The sequence below is a fragment of the Nanorana parkeri genome, unplaced genomic scaffold (genome assembly GCF_000935625.1).
Source record: "Nanorana parkeri isolate BGI_ZX_2015 unplaced genomic scaffold, ASM93562v1 scaffold570, whole genome shotgun sequence".
Taxonomy (NCBI): Eukaryota; Metazoa; Chordata; class Amphibia; order Anura; family Dicroglossidae; genus Nanorana; species Nanorana parkeri.
The window spans coordinates 580,222-600,043 of NW_017306838.1; the positions used below are offsets into that span (position 1 = coordinate 580,222).

The 19,822-nt window shown below is 41.9% G+C and overlaps 1 protein-coding gene across 1 annotated transcript in view; it reads left to right on the plus strand.

Annotated features, from left to right (window-relative positions):
• Positions 1–19,822, plus strand: part of PDILT (protein disulfide isomerase like, testis expressed) — a gene marked incomplete at its 5' end in the record, with an annotated part of 33,042 nt that overhangs the window by 1,496 nt on the left and 11,724 nt on the right. Inside the window, 4 exon segments of the mRNA XM_018562286.1 lie at positions 6,143–6,286; positions 12,281–12,487; positions 17,806–17,939; positions 18,111–18,248. Of these exon segments, the coding sequence (XP_018417788.1) occupies positions 6,143–6,286; positions 12,281–12,487; positions 17,806–17,939; positions 18,111–18,248 (623 nt within the window).

Consider the following 19,822-nt stretch of genomic DNA (forward strand, 5'->3'; position numbering starts at 1 on the left):
CCCCCCCCTCAGCGGGCCGCGGTAACATTATCAAACGTTGACCGGTCCGCGGCGATAGAAAGGTTGGGGAGCACTGATTTAGAGAACTGTTGTTCGACTCGAACATCGAGCCCATCTCTATGTGGGAAGAAGGCAAGCAAGTGGAGACAGTGTGATGCTTTGGGAATTGCTCTGCTGCTGCTTGGCTTGAGTCCTGCCATTCATGTGGCTGTTACTTTGACATGTAACAGGAATTTATTTATTTTTTTCAAATTCCTTACATTTTTTGAAAAAATTTGAACACAAATACAATAACAACAAGAAACAAGCTCAAGTCACAAAGAAGAACATTCCGCCCACACCTTTGGGGAGCCATGTAACTTGTGTAAGGATTCCAATCTAAGGTTATCCTGAAGAAGAGCGGATCGCTGAGCTTTTCTTACCTTTTTCACTCTGGTGCCAATGCTAATGAGTATCCCACGTAGAAAAAAGGTTTGTGCGCTTCTCATAAAAGCATGGGGCTGCAATCAGGAGTAGAGTTGGTCACAAAATAGGTGTTCTTTATTAATTTCCGCTACTATCTGGGGGTCATGAAGTATACCCCCATTGAGGCGCCATTGCCACGGCTTGGTGGTCGGAGAAGAGGAGAGAGTGACTGTAAGTGAGATTGGTGCATGATCCGACCAAGTTATTGAACCAATGTCAGTCAAAAGTAGATCCCTATGTTTAACAAGAAAAAAAATATCCTGGAATAGGTGAGGTGACAAGGGGAATAAAACTTGAAATCTCAGGGTGAGCTAGACGTCAACAAGCTAGTAGTAGTGAAGTGCTCGAGATATGGATTTGAGTTGAAGTCTAGTTAGACATCAGTAGCCTTTAGACGAGTCAGGCTTCTGGCCGGGGAGAAGTTGAAGTCTCCACCCAATATCAGGGTCCCTTCAGCGAAGGAATCTCATTTAGAGAGAGTGGATTGAAGGAAATTGGCCTGATTTGTATTAGGACCGTGCACAAAGGTAAATTTAGAGGTGCCCACCAGTCCCTTAACAAAGAAACAACGTCCCGCCTCATCAGATACTGAGTCCATGAGTGTCCACGGAACTGAACGAGAGATCTGTGGATTTTGCGTCCCAATTGGCGCTATGGTATCCAACAGGAAAGTATCTATGTCGCAGGGAGGGAGTCCTATAGATATATACATTGAGTGGCCAGATTATTATGACCACCCCATCAGTACTTCGTGATGACTCCACGAGATGACTTCGTTGGGCCGCCTTGTGACTCCACGACATGTTGAAAGGTTATGCAAGGAATCTGATACTGCACTGTTGCCCTTCTGTTGTCTTGTACCAGTCTTGCCACTCTCCGTTCTGCCCAACATTGACTGCTCGCTGACGGCCACAATTCGCAGACCCAGATTTTCAGCTGCTCTTGAACATTTAATGAATTCTGCTGTTTTGCTGATACTCGCTCCATGGCTCCGAGCGCCAACAATCATCCCACGTTCAAAGGCTGTTAAATCGCGATGTTTACCCATATCTTCAGAAAAGAATCACTTCTACTGTCGTGGTAAACAACCTGCTTCCCTATTTATAATGGTCTGGCCCTCTAGCAACTTCAGTGCGAAATTATAGCTACTTATAGCTAATTTGCCTACAAACGTCAGGTGGTCATAATAATCTGGCCACTCAGTGTATAAAGATATATATGGATAATCTCATGCTATTATAGAATGATTCATTTATGTTCATCGAGCGGTGAGACTGATGGATAATCTCTATGCATTCCACAGCCAAGCTAAGCGCATTGCTTCCTCAGGAGACAACTAGAGGTACCAACATAGGGGCATACAGAAGGAGTAACCAAACACTGAACTGATCCAACACCCAGGCTGGATCTATATGAAACTGATCAAACAGAGACCCAAGGTAGCAACCACCAAGCCTCTTAGTGGTAATCCTTCTATCAAGCAATATTTTACAGCAAATGTGTAGTCAGATAGCCTCAAACTATGGTTGCCACAAGATGGCAGTCTAGCTACTGATAATGGATTGTTTTGAGTAAAAATCAGACAAAAAGTGATTCAGAGAAACAGCTTTTAATCCAAAATCCTTGAGTGTTAAATGTTCAGACTTATCCACTCCTCCACCTCTGCACCCCCCCCCCCCCCCCCCAAACATAGGGGTGAGCAGAAGGGTAATGGTGAGCAGAAGGGTATTTCTGACTGCAAAATAGTTTGAAGATTGAAGAGGATGGGCTAGAGCAGCCGACGAACAGCCAAGTTCATCTTGCCACAACTAGTGTCTACTAAAAACAGGAAAATTATGCCACAATGAAGAGAGGATCACCGGAAGTCGACATTTTAAAATTGGAAAACAAATTTCGTGATCAACAAATCCTGATAGCACTGACCTATATTACTAAGGGTCTTTCCAAGGCTTTGATGAAGTGGGGGTCTTTCATAGTACTTGATAGGGTTACCCAATGAAATGACCACCAAGTATTATTGTTTACATAGGCTGGAAAGTCAGTGCAAGCTGATTTCTATTATTTTAAAGAGAAATATATCATGCATTAGAGAGGTATATTTCCATAAATCTATTTCATACACATTTTTGCTCTTTGCCTGAGTGAAATGATAAGAACTGTACACAAATATTAACTTAAACATATCTGTTAACAGTCTGACTAAGGTGGAAAAGTACAAGGACTAAAATGCATACTGGAGAAAATTCTGCAACCAATCTGCACACTGATACTTACATTCACCTAAGGTCACAGGGCCGATTGCCTAGCCTTTGGGTCATGTGACCAGTAATGAGAGGAATTTAAAACTGCTACATTTTCTCTAGAAAAGGAGAGTATCTTATCGCTTCTGTTACACTTTTTTTATCCACTCCAGAAAATAACAACTTCTTTCATTACTTACTGTAATCTTCCTTTTTTTGATGCTTATCCATGGACCATACAAATGGTTTGTGCTAGACCCTTTATTAAACCATAGTAATTGTGATATGTAATATAAACCTTTCTATCCTGCACACATTCTTGCAAATAAATTGAACATTCAGGGTTAGGCACCAGGAATCTGCTATGAGAAACAATATTGATAAAGACCAAATCATCCCAGTGTGTCTATGTTCTAAGACTTTTGGTGACAGATGATAGAGCAATCAACAGTCTTCAAGCTCTACGTGCAACATAATATGACTTCTTCATTCGATTTTCCTGTCTAGGGTTACTTTGAATGTTACTGAGTCCTCGGTCACATTTTGTGCCAACTGTATTACTGATCCATCCACCACAGGAGAGGACTCCAGAGAAGAAGCCTGGGAGATAAAAGTTTGTTTGGCGATTTTGTAGAAATTTTTTTTTTTTTTTTTTTTTCCATTTACTTTTTTTTTCCCTCATATTCTGATTTTCTCCCTAAGAGGAAAAGTGGTAGAATGCTTCTTTAGTTGAAGATAACAATTCCAGACCTTTTTAGGAGCCTCAGGTGGGTCTCCCGAATAGATTATGTCTTTAATGGCAAAGATAAAGGTTCCATCCAAAAGTGAAGTTGAACATGGCGAAAATGAGAAGACTGTTCTAAAAAAGTGTTAGCAGTAGTAAACGTATTAATAGTACTCTATTACCTGTCAAGAAAATCTGACTTGTACAATGATGGCAGCTTACCTAACAGACATGTATGGATCTTATGCAGGACAGGCTTAAAAAAAAAGCCATAGGCTAGTGTGGTACTGACTGACAGACAGCTCAAACGGAACAGAAAGAGAATTCAGCCAAAGAGACCAAGGAAAGATGGAAATGATCTTATCTAGAAGGGTCAATGTAAAATGGAGGCCAGGGTGATGACAGAGGTCACAGCTCAATAAATGCTTGAGGTCCAGACAACAAGGTAGCAAGATCACTGGTGTGTCTGAAAGGATGCAACATGGCTCCTGCGACATCCTACAGTACAGTACAGTATGTGTAACAGATTATATGTAGACTCCATTGGGGAGGCTGAATAGGACAATTCCTCCACTCTGCATCAGTACAGAGTAGAAGATTATTATTATTAGATTATTAGTAGAAGTTCTGCTCTAGGTGTGGGGACCCAGATTGGAGAGATTTTAAGCACATAGTGTACTATTCCACCAACAAACCTGCTGTGCCAAGACAATGAGGACCCAGCCAGATGGCACTGGCAGGCAGTGCTGCAGTTTGGAACCTTTTATTACACAGAGAAATGTGTTGGCAATATGAGTGGCAGCGTGCTTTCCCTGGCAGTCCTGCCACCTATGGCTGCGACCCATCCTAGCTGTGCAGAAATCAGGCCTATATGACATACACTGAGTGGCCAGATTATTATGACCACCCCATCAGTACTTCGTTGGGCCACGAGATGACTCCACTAGATGACTTTGTTGGGCCGCCTCGTGACTCCACGAGATGTTGAAACGTTATGCGGGGAATCTGACACTGCACTGTTGCCCTTCTGTTGTCTTGTACAAGTCTTGCCACTCTCCGTTCTGCCCTAACATTGACTAGTCGCTGACGGCCACAATTCGCACGTTCAGACCCAGATTTTCGTCAGTCCAGTCTCTAAACACTTTAACAACAGCTGCTCTTGAACATTTAACAAATTCTGCTGTTTTGCTGATACTCGTTCCATGGCTCCGAGCACCAAGAATCATCCCACGTTCAAAGGCTGTTAAATCGCGTTGTTTACCCATATCTTCAGAAAAAAACACTTCTACTGTCGTGGTAAACAACCTGCTTCCCTATTTATAATGGTCTGGCCCTCTAGCAACTTCAGTGCGAAATTATAGCTAATTTGCCTACAAACGTCAGGTGGTCATAATAATCAGTGTATAGCTATAATTGCCTCACATTAGTTAGGTGCTTTGCTGTATCTTAGAGCCATTGCATAACCTGCAATAGTGAATTCACTCTGTAAAAAAACGTGATCAATTGCAATTAGTATGCATCCCAGGCAGGGGCGTCCCGAGGCTGGGTGACACCCGGAGCGGTAACTGAGTGTCAGCGCAACCCCCTTGTGACGCCACTGATCCCAGGAGTCACGGGCAACATTTAGCAATTTTGGTGGATAGCAAGGTAATCTTTAACAGGAGCAGCGAGACACATTTACTAAAAGATTGCAGCTTGATTCATAGGTCTCTCTCTCTCTGCTGCTCTAAAGTAGCACTGATTCACTCTAAAACTTGTCATTGACCATTTCTTAATCATGAGCTTCTCTTCCCATCAGAGCCCACCCCCATTTCACATCAGGACCCCCCTTCACAGAGTCCTCAGTCCCCCGCTTCACAAAGTCCTACCTTATAATATCCACCACAGTGCGGCAGCATGGCGGAGGGCAGGAGGCGGAGCAGCTTTAGATGGAGGGCGATTTCTGTCTTCTCCTGGATGCTGAGGGAGGTCCTGGTTGTAGCCTCCTGACCTGCATGCCTGCACCATGGAAATGCATGCCACTGTGCAAAAATTTGCAGGCCTACCTGACAAAGCCAGAGGGCACCCCTCTGGTGGAGAAGGGCTTGTCTAATCTGCCACAGACAAAACTGTCTTAATTGGCTACCCAAAATTGCAAGTATTGCAAAAACTGCATAACTGTTGCATTTCATTAGCTAAATGAGCCAGCATGATTTGCAATGGATTTCTGCAAAATCTGTCTTATTGGACTGCATACACACAGCAATGGAGTTCTAAGGTTGTGCAAACTCCAGCTGCTTCACAACTACAGACTATGTGACACAATGTCTGCAAAGAAAATAAACTGGAAACACAGTATTATACCGTCCTGATACTATTATGTGGACCAGGAATCGGAGGACATCACTGAACATCATGGACTTTACATAAATCACTCATATTCTTGTATAAGAGGTGTTTTAGGTACAGGTCATACACAGCTTTAGGCTGCTGCCTTTTGTATCTCAGCGCAGGATAGTGATTACGGTCACAAGCGGGGCATTTTTCTGGCAATGTTTTCTGGCAGTGGTTTAATCAGTAAATGTGACGTGTGAAACTACCAGTTGTTCTCCTTCACTGGGAATATCACCACGAGGCTGAGCAACTTCCTTTTCTTCTTTGCCTAATTGTGCAGCCAGAATGAAGACTCTGCTGCTTGTATGCTGTCTTGTATCTTTACCAACTTTCATTATAGCCGAGGAACAGAAATCAGGAAAGGGGCCAAAAGCAAAGAAGCACAAGGCACCAAAATTCAAGGAGGAGGATAATGTTCTTGTCCTCACAGGCTCGAACTTCTCTAGGGCACTCAAGGAAAACAAATACTTGTTGGTCAAATTCTGTAAGTACATTGGAATTATTTGCGATATTATACAAGTAATCCCTATAGTTTTTACTGACCCCATAATTTGGGTGCTCTTGAGGTCTCATGATTTTGCTTTACAGTTCAGTTCTTCTTTTTCAGAAAAGACAAATAGAGACCTCCCTAAGCTTCTGTATCATCTGCTATAGTCCTGTTTATGTAACATATTGACATTTATTATGGTGTATAAAATACTTTGCATTTGGATGCCAATATTCTATTTGGGGTTCTCAATTTATAAATGCTACAGGTCCATTCGGTTTGGATCATTTGTGATGTAAGTCAGTGATGTATTTAGGTTTTGTGCCTCCCTAGGCAATACTAAACTCAAGCACCCCCCCCAATCTAAATTTGCCTCACCCCTTCCTGTTTAAGAGATTTTGCGTAACCAGTCAATCGCTGTATCCAGTGTGCACGCTGTATCCAGCATTTGACTGGTTGCACTATTAGCAATGCGGAATACCACCAGCTATAGAGCACTACAAATCCCAGCAATACATTATATAGAAATGCAGAATAATATAGAGCTACATACTCTGTGTTGCCTCCAGGGTGGTGGCCTGATGTCTCCAGGGTCTGAGGTGGGCTGTGCATGCTCTCAGGTGGGCTATGGAGGCTCTTAGGTGGGTTGTGCGGGCCCTCATGTGGGCTGTGAAGTGTCTCAGGTAGGCTGTGCGGGATCTCAGAAGGCAGTGCGGGCTCTCAGGTGGTCTGTGGGACTCTCAGGAGGCGCTGCGGGCTCTCAGGAGGTTGTGCAGTGTCTCAGGTGGGCTGTGCGGCATCTCAGGTGTGCTGTTTGGGGTCTCAGAAAGCTGTGCGGGCTCTCATGTGGGCTGTGTGGGGTCTTAGGAGAGCTGTGCAGAGTTTCCCCAGGGGTCCAGATGGTCTTGTGGGTGGGTGCGGGCAGCACGGTTCCACAGGAAGGAGGAGGACATGTGCCGCCAGCGTTGTAAGCAGCGCCACAAGGTCCCCAGAAGGCTGCCGTAGGTCCCCAGCAAACGCAGGACCTTATGGCAGCCCCTTGTGTTTAAAAATGAAAAATGAAGGTGTTGGCGCTCCGTATCAGCACAGATACCGTAATTGGTGGCAATACCGGTAATGGCAGGTAAGGCTCTGCCTCACTGGTTTGGAGGCAGTGTTTTTTGCCGCCCCACCTGGAAAGTGCCGCTCAAGGCTAATGCCTTGTTTGCCTTGCGGCAGATATGCCTCTGTTGTAAATACTGATTATATAGTGATGTAAGCCTGCATACTCTATGTGCCTAGAATGCTTTTAAAGCCAGTGTTATATTAAATACAATATGAACAGTATCTTATTCCTGCTGCTCCTTTTATAACATTTGCAGGCATAAATGCAATAGATACCCTAACTGTAAAAGATTTGTCCACAGAAAATGACCTTTTAGATATATATCAGACATTGTGACCCCCAGGTATTTACCATAAGGCATTCATAGGCCTCTATACAGTACAGCAGGGTAAAAGAGGCAGGATAAAACAGATATAATGATCTAAAAAACGTTAATATACTTGTTATTTGCAGGAGTTCTTTAGATATACCTCCATCCTTTAGCCAATACAGAAACAAAAGAGATCTTGGGGCATTTTGGGAGTATCTATTGTATTCCTTATTAGTAACTGTAGTAACTGCAATGAACAGCATATTACTGCTGCTTATAACGTAGAAAAGATTTGGGCCTGAGAAATGAAAATCCAAAGGGTGCCATATTAATAAACCCAGTGATTGTTAATTTGGCACATTTGGCCATTCATTTTCACTCCTAAATTCTCCTTAGTTACATACCGTATATACTCGAGTATAAGCCGTCCCGAATATAAGCCGAGGTACCTAATTTTACACCTATTTTAATTTACATGTAACATTTTAACCCTTTTCATTTTGCAAATGCAGATTGAGCTTCATTTTACAATATTACATTTGTTTTTTCAACATAAAAATCACAAACGTCTCACAATTTAACCCTTTGATCCAAAACAGTACAGTTTTATATTTTTAAAACTCCCTACTTCTCCTTTCCATACACCAATTTGCATCTGCCATACTTTATAGCAGTTTTGTTAAACTATAGGGATGATGTGCGTGACTTTTGTTAATTTGGCACAAACAATTCAAAACTTTTTGAAATTTGGTGCACGAGTCAGACTTTCCCTCAAATAGGTTTATTGGTTTATTAATTTGGCACAGACATTTCCATCCTCTGTGTTTCTGCACAATAATTCTGCTGCATATATGAATTTTAACTCCCTGAAATACTTTTAATTTGTATAATGTATTTGTATTACATATTTTTGTTTTGGGCTCAGTCATTTCCTCCTTGTCTTTAGCGCATTGGCATTTTGCTGTTGAGATGGCAGAAGTTTTCTTCTTCAGCCTCCTTGACTTTTAATGTCTGAATGCAACTGCATCATTTAGGGCTGGGTCGGTGATGTGGTGATGTTGGACAAGTACGCTATAAAACATGGGATAGACAAACTCCGACCTTTCAGCTGTGGTGCAACTGCAAATCACATGAGGCATTGCAAGACCCTGACAGCCACAGGCACGACTCCCAGAAGCAGATGCCACTGGCAGAACTACCAACTACTGAAGGGGCACCGGGCGGGATTTTTTCTCTACATTTAGCCCTGCTTCGTGCAAGCAGGGCTAAATGTAAAGCAGAGGAGGTGTTTTGTACGAGTGATTTTAGCAGCTGTACAGGCGCTGAAATCACTCGTATGCAGTCTGCTTGTGCTTGTCTTCCCCCCCCCCCTGACTGCCTTCTTCTGTGCCATGATTTTTGGGGTCCCCTGCTCTTCAGGGGGACCCCTGCCCACGACAAGGCAGTTCAGGATGGAGAGCAGGGAGCAGAGCGGAAAACCTCCGTTCTCTGCTCTGCTCCTTGATCATTTGATCTATTTGATCGGACTACATGGGCCAGCCCTCGCTCCCCCCATGCATCTTGGCCAGCCATGACCTTGTCTGGTTTCCCTTCTTTGGACCACTTTTGGTGAGTTCTGACAACTGCAGATCTGGAGCATTTCATAAGAGCTGCTGTTTTAGAGTTGCTCTGACCTAAGCATCTAGCCATCACAATTTGGACCTTGTCAAAGTCGCTCAAATACTTATGCTTGCTCATTTTTTCTGCTTCCAACACATCAGTTTCAGGAACAAAATGTTTACTTGCTGCCTATTATATCCTACCCACTTCCAGGCATCATTGTAATGTTATGGCTGATTGGCGTATATGTAATGTAGATTGCCATGTCCTTCCTATTCAAACCACATTTATGAAATGATTAACAAAATGTGACATTTTAATTTTAAACTATGATTATAGCTGATTCGCAAGGCACATTTTTTTAAATTTACAATGTGTTGGACCAATCATATTGTAACAGGTATAGTTTACATAGCCTTCCATACAAATATTTGCTAAGTTCTATTATTTTTTTTAATAGGTGATAAGAAGTTTTTAGGCAATAATCCAGGTAGTCCTTTGAAGAATTCCCCTTGTTTCACCTTGTGTAGCCTGCTATTTTAGACAACAGTGCCATATTGTTTCTTAGCTGTTTTTAAGCCATGTGTAAGATTATTTAAAACCCAGATCTGTCCAAAACATATATTTCTGTATTACTGGGTATCTTAGAATATGGGATTAGTTTACTAGAGGCAAAAAGGCTGTTCAATTTGAAAGGAAATTTCCCCCTAGCTTAGTGAATGACTTAAAAAGAAAAACCTGCTTCATGGACTCTACAAATTCCCATTCAAAACATAAAAATATATCAAAAGGCTACCACACGTGTGACAAAATACAACATTTATTGACCCAAATAACTTTAAAAGAACGTCGTACATTCTAAAAATCACCCCTGTACCCCAAATATCGTGCCAGCAAGGTTCACACTAGATACTAATATATGGAATATCAAAATGACATACTGTATATTACATTCATGTTGCACAAAACCATAGGTATCATATTCTGCTCCCCTGATAAATTTGTCATTATTCAATTCCCTTGCATGTGATTGGGTATTCTTTGTAAAGTTAATTTTTGCTACTTTCATTAAGCTTAAGTGAAAGTTTCCATGGAAAGTGAAAATTCCCGTGCAAATTGAACAGCCTTTTTGCCTTTATTATCTCTTGAATACTCCAGTTATGAGTTTGTGTGTCCATCCACATTCCTAGGAGATAATGAAAGTATCCACTAACTGGACTTCCCCAGTTTTTTGTATATTCATAATAAATACAAATGTATCATTGGAGCCTGGCACCTCCATCTGGCCTTGCAGTGAAAGGGGTGGTTGGGGGGAACTTGGAATTTTGGCTTGGATAGCTTTCCCTTGAAGCTTCCTGACATAAATTGTAAATTGTTGTTTGTTACTAACAACCATTCAAACCAGATAACAATTGTACATCCATTTTAGGTGGAGTTAGCTTTTAAACACAGTTTGAAAGAAGAATTGCATGTAGTTTGCAAACCAGCCAACCTCAACAGAGTGAGAAGTCAGCATTTAACAGTATGACTTTGGCTGCAGAGATAATACAGCCACAATCTGACTGCACTCGGTGCCGCAGATCCTCCAAATGCTGTAGAACACTCCATAAACATATCATATGTACCAAACATACACACTTTCCTCCATAAAGGGTTGGCTATGTCGGCACAGGAAATTCATGTCAACCCAGTGGTCAGGGGAAATGAAGGCAGCACTGCAGGTAGATGCTGCCTGTGTTGCTTATCTCAAGGGAGAATCAGTCCAATCAAGATCCCCCAAATGCTATTTGATCAGCATTATAATCATAAGCTCATATGAATAAAGCTGCTTTAATAATTAAAGACTTCAGAGTGATTGTCTGATGTGGTGGAGGAGGGGGGTGTCTGTGGGTGTTTTACTTTTAATGGAAAAAAATTGGCACAATCACACATTGATATTTTATAACATTCAGGAGCTCTTTCCATAAATTCTCACCACTCGGAAATGTTCTCTCCTTTCCTCATCGTGGGCTTTCTCAGTTTCATGCAGCTAATGTGGTGTTGTGTATATACACCGATCAGCCATGACATTATGACCACCCTCCTAATATTGAGTAGGTCCCAATAATGCCAGAAGATATCAAATGGGGTGCAGGCCTGTCAGGAGGACTCCCCACCTCCTTAAAGGTACAGAAACACACAAGGGATCCCGCACATCCCATTGGCAGCTGAGAAACCCCATGCGTCGCTGCACCAAATCGGTAAAGCAAAACAAACGACAAACGCACTCAACAATTTGTCACCAGTTATACAGTAAGGTGCACACGAAATGGGCTTTGAACAGTAGAACAGTAGAAAGGCAGCATGGCACACTCACAAACCAGCATGTAAAACAACTTGTCTCACCACTAAGGACAATGACAGAGGTTTGGATACACGTCTTCTGCAAAGGATGTGTAAGCCGCACTGCCGCGCCAAGGCACCTCTTATAGTGCGGTCCTAACTCTAAACTATGAAGGGATCCCTTGTGTGTTTCTGTACCTTTAAGGAGGTGGGGCGTCCTCCTGACAGGCCTGCACCCAATTTGATATCTTCTGCCCCCATGTGCTCCAAGATGGAGACTCTCATAGTTTAGAGTTAGGACCGCACTATAAGAGGTGCCTTGGCGCGGCAGTGCGGCTTACACATCCTTTGCAGAAGACGTGTATCCAAACCTCTGTCATTGTCCTTAGTGGTGAGACAAGTTGTTTTACATGCTGGTTTGTGAGTGTGCCATGATGCCTTTCTACTGTTCTATTGTTAGTATGTGTGACTGCCATTTGTATTTCATCAGTGCTCTTATCCCAGCAGCTCTTGCAGGTGCTCCATACATTCAAAATTGTTTGACCAGATTTGAAAGAATTATACATATGGCTCAGGACTTCTGTATAGAACAGATTGTAAAAAGGAAATTCAAAGTCAATGTTGAAATATTTATTCTAGTAATTTTTTGTTCTAGACATCGCCTTGTCAGCACCATCACAGACAGTGAAAGAAGAGTTTTCAATAGCTGCTGGGCAGCTCATTAATGAAAAATCAGAAGTTAAATTTGGCCAAGCAGATATCACACAGGAAAAGGAACTTGGAAAAGAATTTAAAATCCAAGACTTCCCGACATTTAAACTATTCATTAATGGTGACAGGAAACAACCCATAGACTGCAAAGGTAAGTGACCAGGACTGTAGATTATATATGAGTAACTGTCAAGGTTGCCAGTTTAAAACTAACTCCAGACATTTTTTAATATAAATTTAGACCGGTGGTTCTCAACCTGTGTAACCTCAGGACCAACATTTGTCCTTTGTCATTAAATCACGACCCAAGTCGCACTGCGATGGAATGCGCAGCATTGCAGTACCGGACATTTGGGTGCAGGTGATCGGTGGGAGGTTCATTTGGGGTGTCATTCAAATTAATGGCAACGCAACGCACCTTCCACATCAGAACACGCAGTAGGTGCGATTGCATAGTACAGTGCATTAATCGCATGGGACTGTGCGATTAACGCACTGCACCAGTGTGAACGGACCCTCAAAAACACTGACAGAACCACACAACCACAGACACAATCTCACACATAACCACAGACACACTCACAGACATTCTCACACACGCATACTCCAAAAAAAATTATATATTTTTTCTTTTTTTTAAGATCCACCCAATCTCCCTACCATATGAGAACTGGGATGGAGCCTCAGCCTGGTGACCAGTGTGGGCTGCTGTGTTGTGACGGAGCTCCATCCATATGTGCATTGTTTGTACAGCTCCCTTGCACACCCTGTAGAGGTGCCAGGAGCCAGAATGTGCTGTCAGTCCAGTCCAGGCACCTCTACAGTCTCTCAATTAGAAGGAAGGCATGTCGCGACCCACTGAACATGGGGTCGCGACCCACTTTTGGGTCATGACCCACCAGTTGAGAACCAAGGATTTAGACAGAGCGGAAACAGTTACAATTTCATTCAGGTTTTTTATTCCTGTCTCTTACCCCATTGGAATATTTGCCATCACTTCCTGTCCTAGAGTGACCAGGACAAGAAATGAAGGGGGCAGTTTTGATGGGAAAGGAAAGCACAGACAGGAATAAAGCATTTTAAACACAATATTACTCTTCCTCACTCTACTAAAAATGTGTTTTTTTATGTGTCCCCATTAGAGATTTCCCTTCACTTTCTGTCTTAATAGGCACACAGCAGCAACAGATGCCCCATCCCACCCATCCCAACAATATCCAAAGGCCCAGTTCACACCATATGCAGTTGTGATGCAGTCCGTTTATTTCATCTGCGCAGTTAAAATACATCCCAATGCTTTCCTATGGGCTTTCTTGTGCCAGGCACAAAAAAGTTTAAAAAAAAGTTTTCATGCTAAAACTAAAAAGTTTTAGCATGTTTTAGGCTTTGGAGTATATTCCACTTTTGCAGCCAAATTGGGATAACGCCTACTTTATATCTCTTACATGTTCCCATTCACATATCAGAATTTTAAAAATAAAAAATTGTGTTTTGTTTTTACTTGCTTAAAAATCCTACCTAGCCTCCCCATGTAATGTTAAAGAGGGGGGTGAGGAGTTAATTTTACCATAATTAATAAGGATGCACCGATACCGAGAGTAGTATCAGTGGCAATATCGAGTATTTGGGGCAAGTACTTGTACTCGCCCCAAATACTCCAAAACATATCCCGATACTGGAACTTCCGGTCAGAGGGAGATTTCCTCTGACTGGCAGTGCCGCAAGGGAACATGGAGCCGGTATGATTGGCCAGGAAGCCGGCTCCATGCTATTTGCCCATTAAGAAAGCACAGCAATGCAGGCGGAGTTGCAGAGTGGTGCCCCCCTATAGCAGGGCGCAGTACTTACCAGCTGCGCACCGACAGCATCTCCAGATACTGCTCGATTGTGATGTCGCAGGGCCAGCAGACTGCCGGGCGTCTAGAGCTCTCTGCCCCAGAAGTGTCAAACAGCTGGGTCGATGCTGATTGCTGGGAAGCCGGATTTCCAGCCAATCAGCATCGAGCCAGCCAAACAGCATGGAGCCGGCTTACCGACCAATCAGGAAGCCGGGCAGTGGGTAATGACCCACCTCCCGGCTTCCTGATTGGTCAGGTAGCCAACTCCATGCTGATTGGCTGGTATGCCAGCTTCCCGGCCAATCAGCATTGAGCAGGCCAAACAGCATAGAGCCGGCTTCCTGGGCAATCAAGAAGCCAGGCAGCGGGTAATGACTCGCTGCCTTCTTCTTGATTGCCCGGGAAGCCGGCTCCATGCTACCGGATGTACCAGCATCGGTACTTGGTATCGGCAAGTACCAAAATATAAATTTTGGTACTCGTACTCAATTCTGAAAAACTGGTATCGGTGCATCCATAAAAATTAACCCTGTCTGTATGGTTCTGGCAGATGTCATAATCAGTTATAAAATAGATGTGTACACTGCCTGGTCTAACAAAGGGTAAAAGAGCTCAAATCTTGGGCGGTACATTGTATGTGTTACAACAACATCCCTTGGTGGTAATATGAGCTCACTCAAGGTGTGGAGTCTAAGCACCAGATGTTTTTTTCAGAGTTCCTAATGGTGGGCTTGGGTTTTGCTGCATGCTGGTACCGGGTTGCAGCCCTTAAAAGCCTTACCAGTGAATAAGCTGGGGACTTAGAGGCTATGAGGGGAAAATGGTACACCAGAGAGAGACTAGAAAATGGTGGGGTCCAGGCAAAGGTCAGTAACAGGCAAGGAAGCACAATGGTCAGGGTGAAGCGGAGGTGTTGCAGGCGGCAGGCAAGAGAGTAGTCAGGTTGATCTGGGTCAGCCACGAAACAGGCAGTTAGTAATGTAGTATGGCTCCTTTTGCACAAAACAGGGCAGCTGGCAAGAAGACCCAGCACCTGCCACTTCTAGGGCTTATACTTAAATACACCTTGCATCACTTGCTGACTGCAAATAAGAAATGTACCAATATGCATATAGAATATTTCTAGGGCGGCAACCAACTAATCGATTAATTGCTACTAATCCATTATGAGAATAGTTGTCAACTATTCTCATTATCGATTAGTTGGTTGGATCCTCTAGCTCTCTCCTCCATGCTGGGAGGAGGGCACAGCAAGCAGTGGGCGGGTGCAATAGCCAGCCTGCTATTGGCTATTGCAATTAGAAATGGGCACTAACAGACTGGCTATTGCAACAGCCCACTATCTGCTGTATTTACATTCAGCTGCCGTCTGCCGAATCTTGCCACTGGCAGCTGTCATTCCCTGGCTGAAGCTATTCAAGCGCCATGTGATTACAAAACAATTAGAAAATAAATAATTATAAACGGTAGGAAAAAAGTAATTTTCCATTTCGGCCTGACAAATTCTGCTGCGGGAGGTGCGTTGCAGTGCCATTAATTTCCGTGCATTCCAGTGCAGTGCGATTGCAAAAAATTGTGCATGCAGTTTTATTCTGAAGTAAACTTTATTTTTGTAACACTGCATTTGTGTATTTTATTTAAATTAAAGACGGTATTTAATTTTGTTTTAAATAATCGGACAACTAATTGATTATGTGAAAAAAATCATTAGTTGCAGCACTAAATATTAAAAAATAAATAAAAAAGCAAATAAGCAAAGTTAAAAATCCCTGTCAAGACGAGGGGGTTTATTTATATAAGTTATACGCTGGGAGGATTTTTTATAAATAAATAAACCCCTTTTTTTTTTTATAAATAAACCCCTCTATATCAACAACTTTTATTTTTTTTATATATTGAGGGGAATTTATCAAAACTGAACAGAATCTGGAGCAGTTGCCCATGGCAACCAATCAGCATCTCTGTTCAGTTTGCTCAGGTAAGATTTGAAAATGAGACAGAGAAGCTGATTGGTTGCAGTGGAAATCTGCTCTAGATTTTGTCTGCTCCAGACAAAATTCCCCCCACTATGTTTAAAAGGAAACCTGTGCTGCAAAAGTGTAAAGGCTGTCATTGATGACTTCCCTTTGTGAAAATACCATTGCCCCCTGGATCCGCCACTGCCCCCTGGATCCACCACTGCCTCCTGGATCCACCACTGGCTCCAGGTCAGTTTTTCAGAAAGTCAGAGACAGCCAGGCAACACATATTTTCAGATGGACATCAGCAATGACATCCTCTGTATTTCCTTTACAACATATGGTGATAAAAAAGTCACATATCTTGACAAAAACATGGAGACTGACATTGCTGTACTTAGATAGTAAATGTAAATAGGACTAAGTAAATGGGACAGGCTTTTTTTGGACCTATGTCGACGGGCCTCGTGTTGATAGCATTAGTTTGAGACACTTCTGAGATCATTCAGACATCATTGATCGATGTATTTGACCTACAGTTGACCTCGTACTCGCCTGCATTAGACCTGTTTCAAGTGGGTTTTGCATCCACGTAATTCGTATGGGAAACATGAAATCCATTTGACTCAAACAATAGTCACAACACTTTTTTTTCTTCTTAATTTAGGAGGCCACAAAGCAAAAATAGGCATGTGGACTTGTAGAACATTTATTTATTTATTTATTTATTACAGGTATTTATATAGCGCCAACAATTCACACATACATATACAGATGTAATAAATTAACATTGCATTTAAATAATTTTTAGATAATTTGATATGGAAAGAGTAACCATGGCTCTGCGGGTCCTTTCTTTCATCATCCTTAGTAAACAGGGTCAACCGAGTCGAAGAATTGTTCGCAGATGTCAGTGGTATCAAAGACAGTTTTGTTTTTTTTTGTTTCAATAAATTTGTATTAAAAAAAGAGGTTCATTGAACAATGACATATATCAGAATATAACACAAAAGATTTAGGGCAGCTTAATGGCATCTGTCTAACAGTATAGTAACTCAAAAACATCTTCAATTAACTACAGTGGTCATACATGGACGTCAAGCACTATAAGTTGGCCTAAAGCCATCAGGAGCATAATGTACCATAAATCTTTAATAGGACAGAGTAACAGAAAAAAAAGAGGTAAGATAGAGAAGGGAAGGAAACAAGAGTAAGCTACAAGAGTTTGGGGGTATCTCTGGGGATCCCACAAGCCTTCAACAAAACTGTCATGAGACATTACAATTCAATAAGACGTTGACGATGGTGAATAATGAGTAACCCGAAGGTTCGTCACTTTCATAAATTTAGGCATGGTTTCTAGAAGTCTCACAGTTAGCTTTTCATTGTTAAATGCCCGCTGTATTCTGTGTTTTACTTCTGCTTCACCATTTAGACAGTCCCTGATCCAGAAAGCAGTCAAAAAGACAACCTGCAATGTCCACATTCAAAAACAAGTCAGCCCTGGCAATTTCCATATTTTTATCCTGTTAAGTTCCTTTTAAAAATCTATTGGGTGAGCCATTTGTATAGTGGCCTACAGTGTAAAATGACATTAACATTTTTAAGTGGCTTATTTGTATATATTAATTGCAATACATATTTAATAATATGACTTATCTTTTCTCCATAAGGTGTCAGAACAGCCGCTGCCTTTGTAACTTGGATAAACAGAAGGATTGGACCTAGTTTTGTGTTACTTAATACAACAGAGGAGTATGAATCTTTTATTCATACAGATAAAGTTAATGTGGTTGGATTTTTTAAGGTATGAGCATTTTTTTTTATATGTAATATAGATAGAAAGTAATGATGAGGTTAAATAATGTTTGCATGTGATCATCACTATTTGTACGACTTTATTGTATCAGCTTAAAAATATAATATATAAGATAAGAAGATGAATAGATCTCCTTACATAACTCCCTTGTATATACAGGATCTGGGGAGTAATTTGACAAAGCATTTCTCAGAAGCAGCCAAAGATGTCTCCGAGTTTCCTTTTGGATTTGTCAGTAGTGAAGACATTTTGTCACATGTTGGCATCACTGGGAATATGGTTGCAGTATATAAAAAGGTAAGTTTTCTATCGTTTATATTTTTATATACTTCTACTCTACTGCTGTCAAAAGATGATTTGTAACTCATTTAGATCAAAATAAAGGCTTGCTCTTGGAGAGGACAACAATACCTCCAAAAACACATATACAGTAGGTAATTGGCATAGCCCAGGGATAGCCAAACGCTGGCCCTCCAACTGTGGTGAAACTTGTATAGCCACCCTGCCTTAAAGGAGAACTATGAGGTGAGTGCTTTTCACTCACCTCATAGTTCTAGCCGTCCTGTGACAATGAGACTGTCACAAGTCGGCTCAGTAGATCGGGAGGTGAGCGAACACATACCGGCGTTCACTCACCTCTCGATCCTGTCACGGGATGACATGGAGTAAATTCAACAGGTACGGGGAGTTTGAGAAGTTTATTCTTTACTGAAGTATGACGATCTATTCTAAAATGGAATAGTAGCTATTACAGCAAGTACTACACAGCCAGGAGCACAAGACACAGATTGCTGCAAGTTCTTTAAGAAAAATTAATCAAGCGTCTTATCATTTGTGTGGAAATCAGTTTTATCGGTCGCCAATGGAGGGTTGGTAAGCACTTTTGGGGCAAAAATTGAACTATGAACCCTAGACAGGCTAGGAGGGACCAATCTATTTAGTGGTTTATTCGGGGGTTAGTGCTGAACTTGAAATCTCATTAGGCATTGCAAGAACCTGACAGCCACAGGTATGACTTCCAGAGGCAGAAGCATGTTGGGATTTGTTGTTTCATCACAGCTGGAGGGCCGAAGTTTGGCTACCCCTGGCATAGTCCAACTGTACATGATTGGCTGGCTCTGCCTGAATATCGGCCTCCCTCAACCTCTTTTGGTGAAAGCCTCAGTTCTGGTCACATGACCAGCACCAAATCCAATTACAACATTTGCAGGTTAAAGATTTGCATTGTGGCATTACCGACTGCAGATGATCGGTAATATGAAATAGACAGTGGAAACACTATGAAATTTGTGTAAACTCTGTTAGATTTATAACTCATGATCAGAATGACAATTTCCAGAAAAACTCTTACCTAGTTAAACAATATTCATTTGCATTTTTAGCATAATTAAGGGTCTAATAAGACTGTTGCTTTGCAATAACAAATTGTACAATACGCATTACTGCAAGGCACAGTAACATGAAACTAAGCGCAGTGCATTGCAGTGCCATTTATTTTGAACAGCTTTTAGATTGTAAGCTCTCACGGGCAGGGCCCTCCTTACCATCTTGTCTTGAATTGTATTGTAATTGTAATGTCTTCCTTATATTGTAAACCACTGCGCAAACTGTTGGCGCTATATAAATATTGTACAATAATAATAACAACGGCACCACAATCTACCCAGCCAGTGTACACATGAGGTGTGCTGCATGGAAAAAATACTGCAGGTCCATTAAAATCTGCATAGTGGTGCTTGCCTTGCAGCAACACACATTAACGTGTAAGATATTGCCTGGTAAGGGTGGTAGCCACAATATTCTGAATGTTGCCTAGTACTATGATTGTCCATATTTTGCCTATTTTGTTTAATCTCCCGTAAAGTCAAACC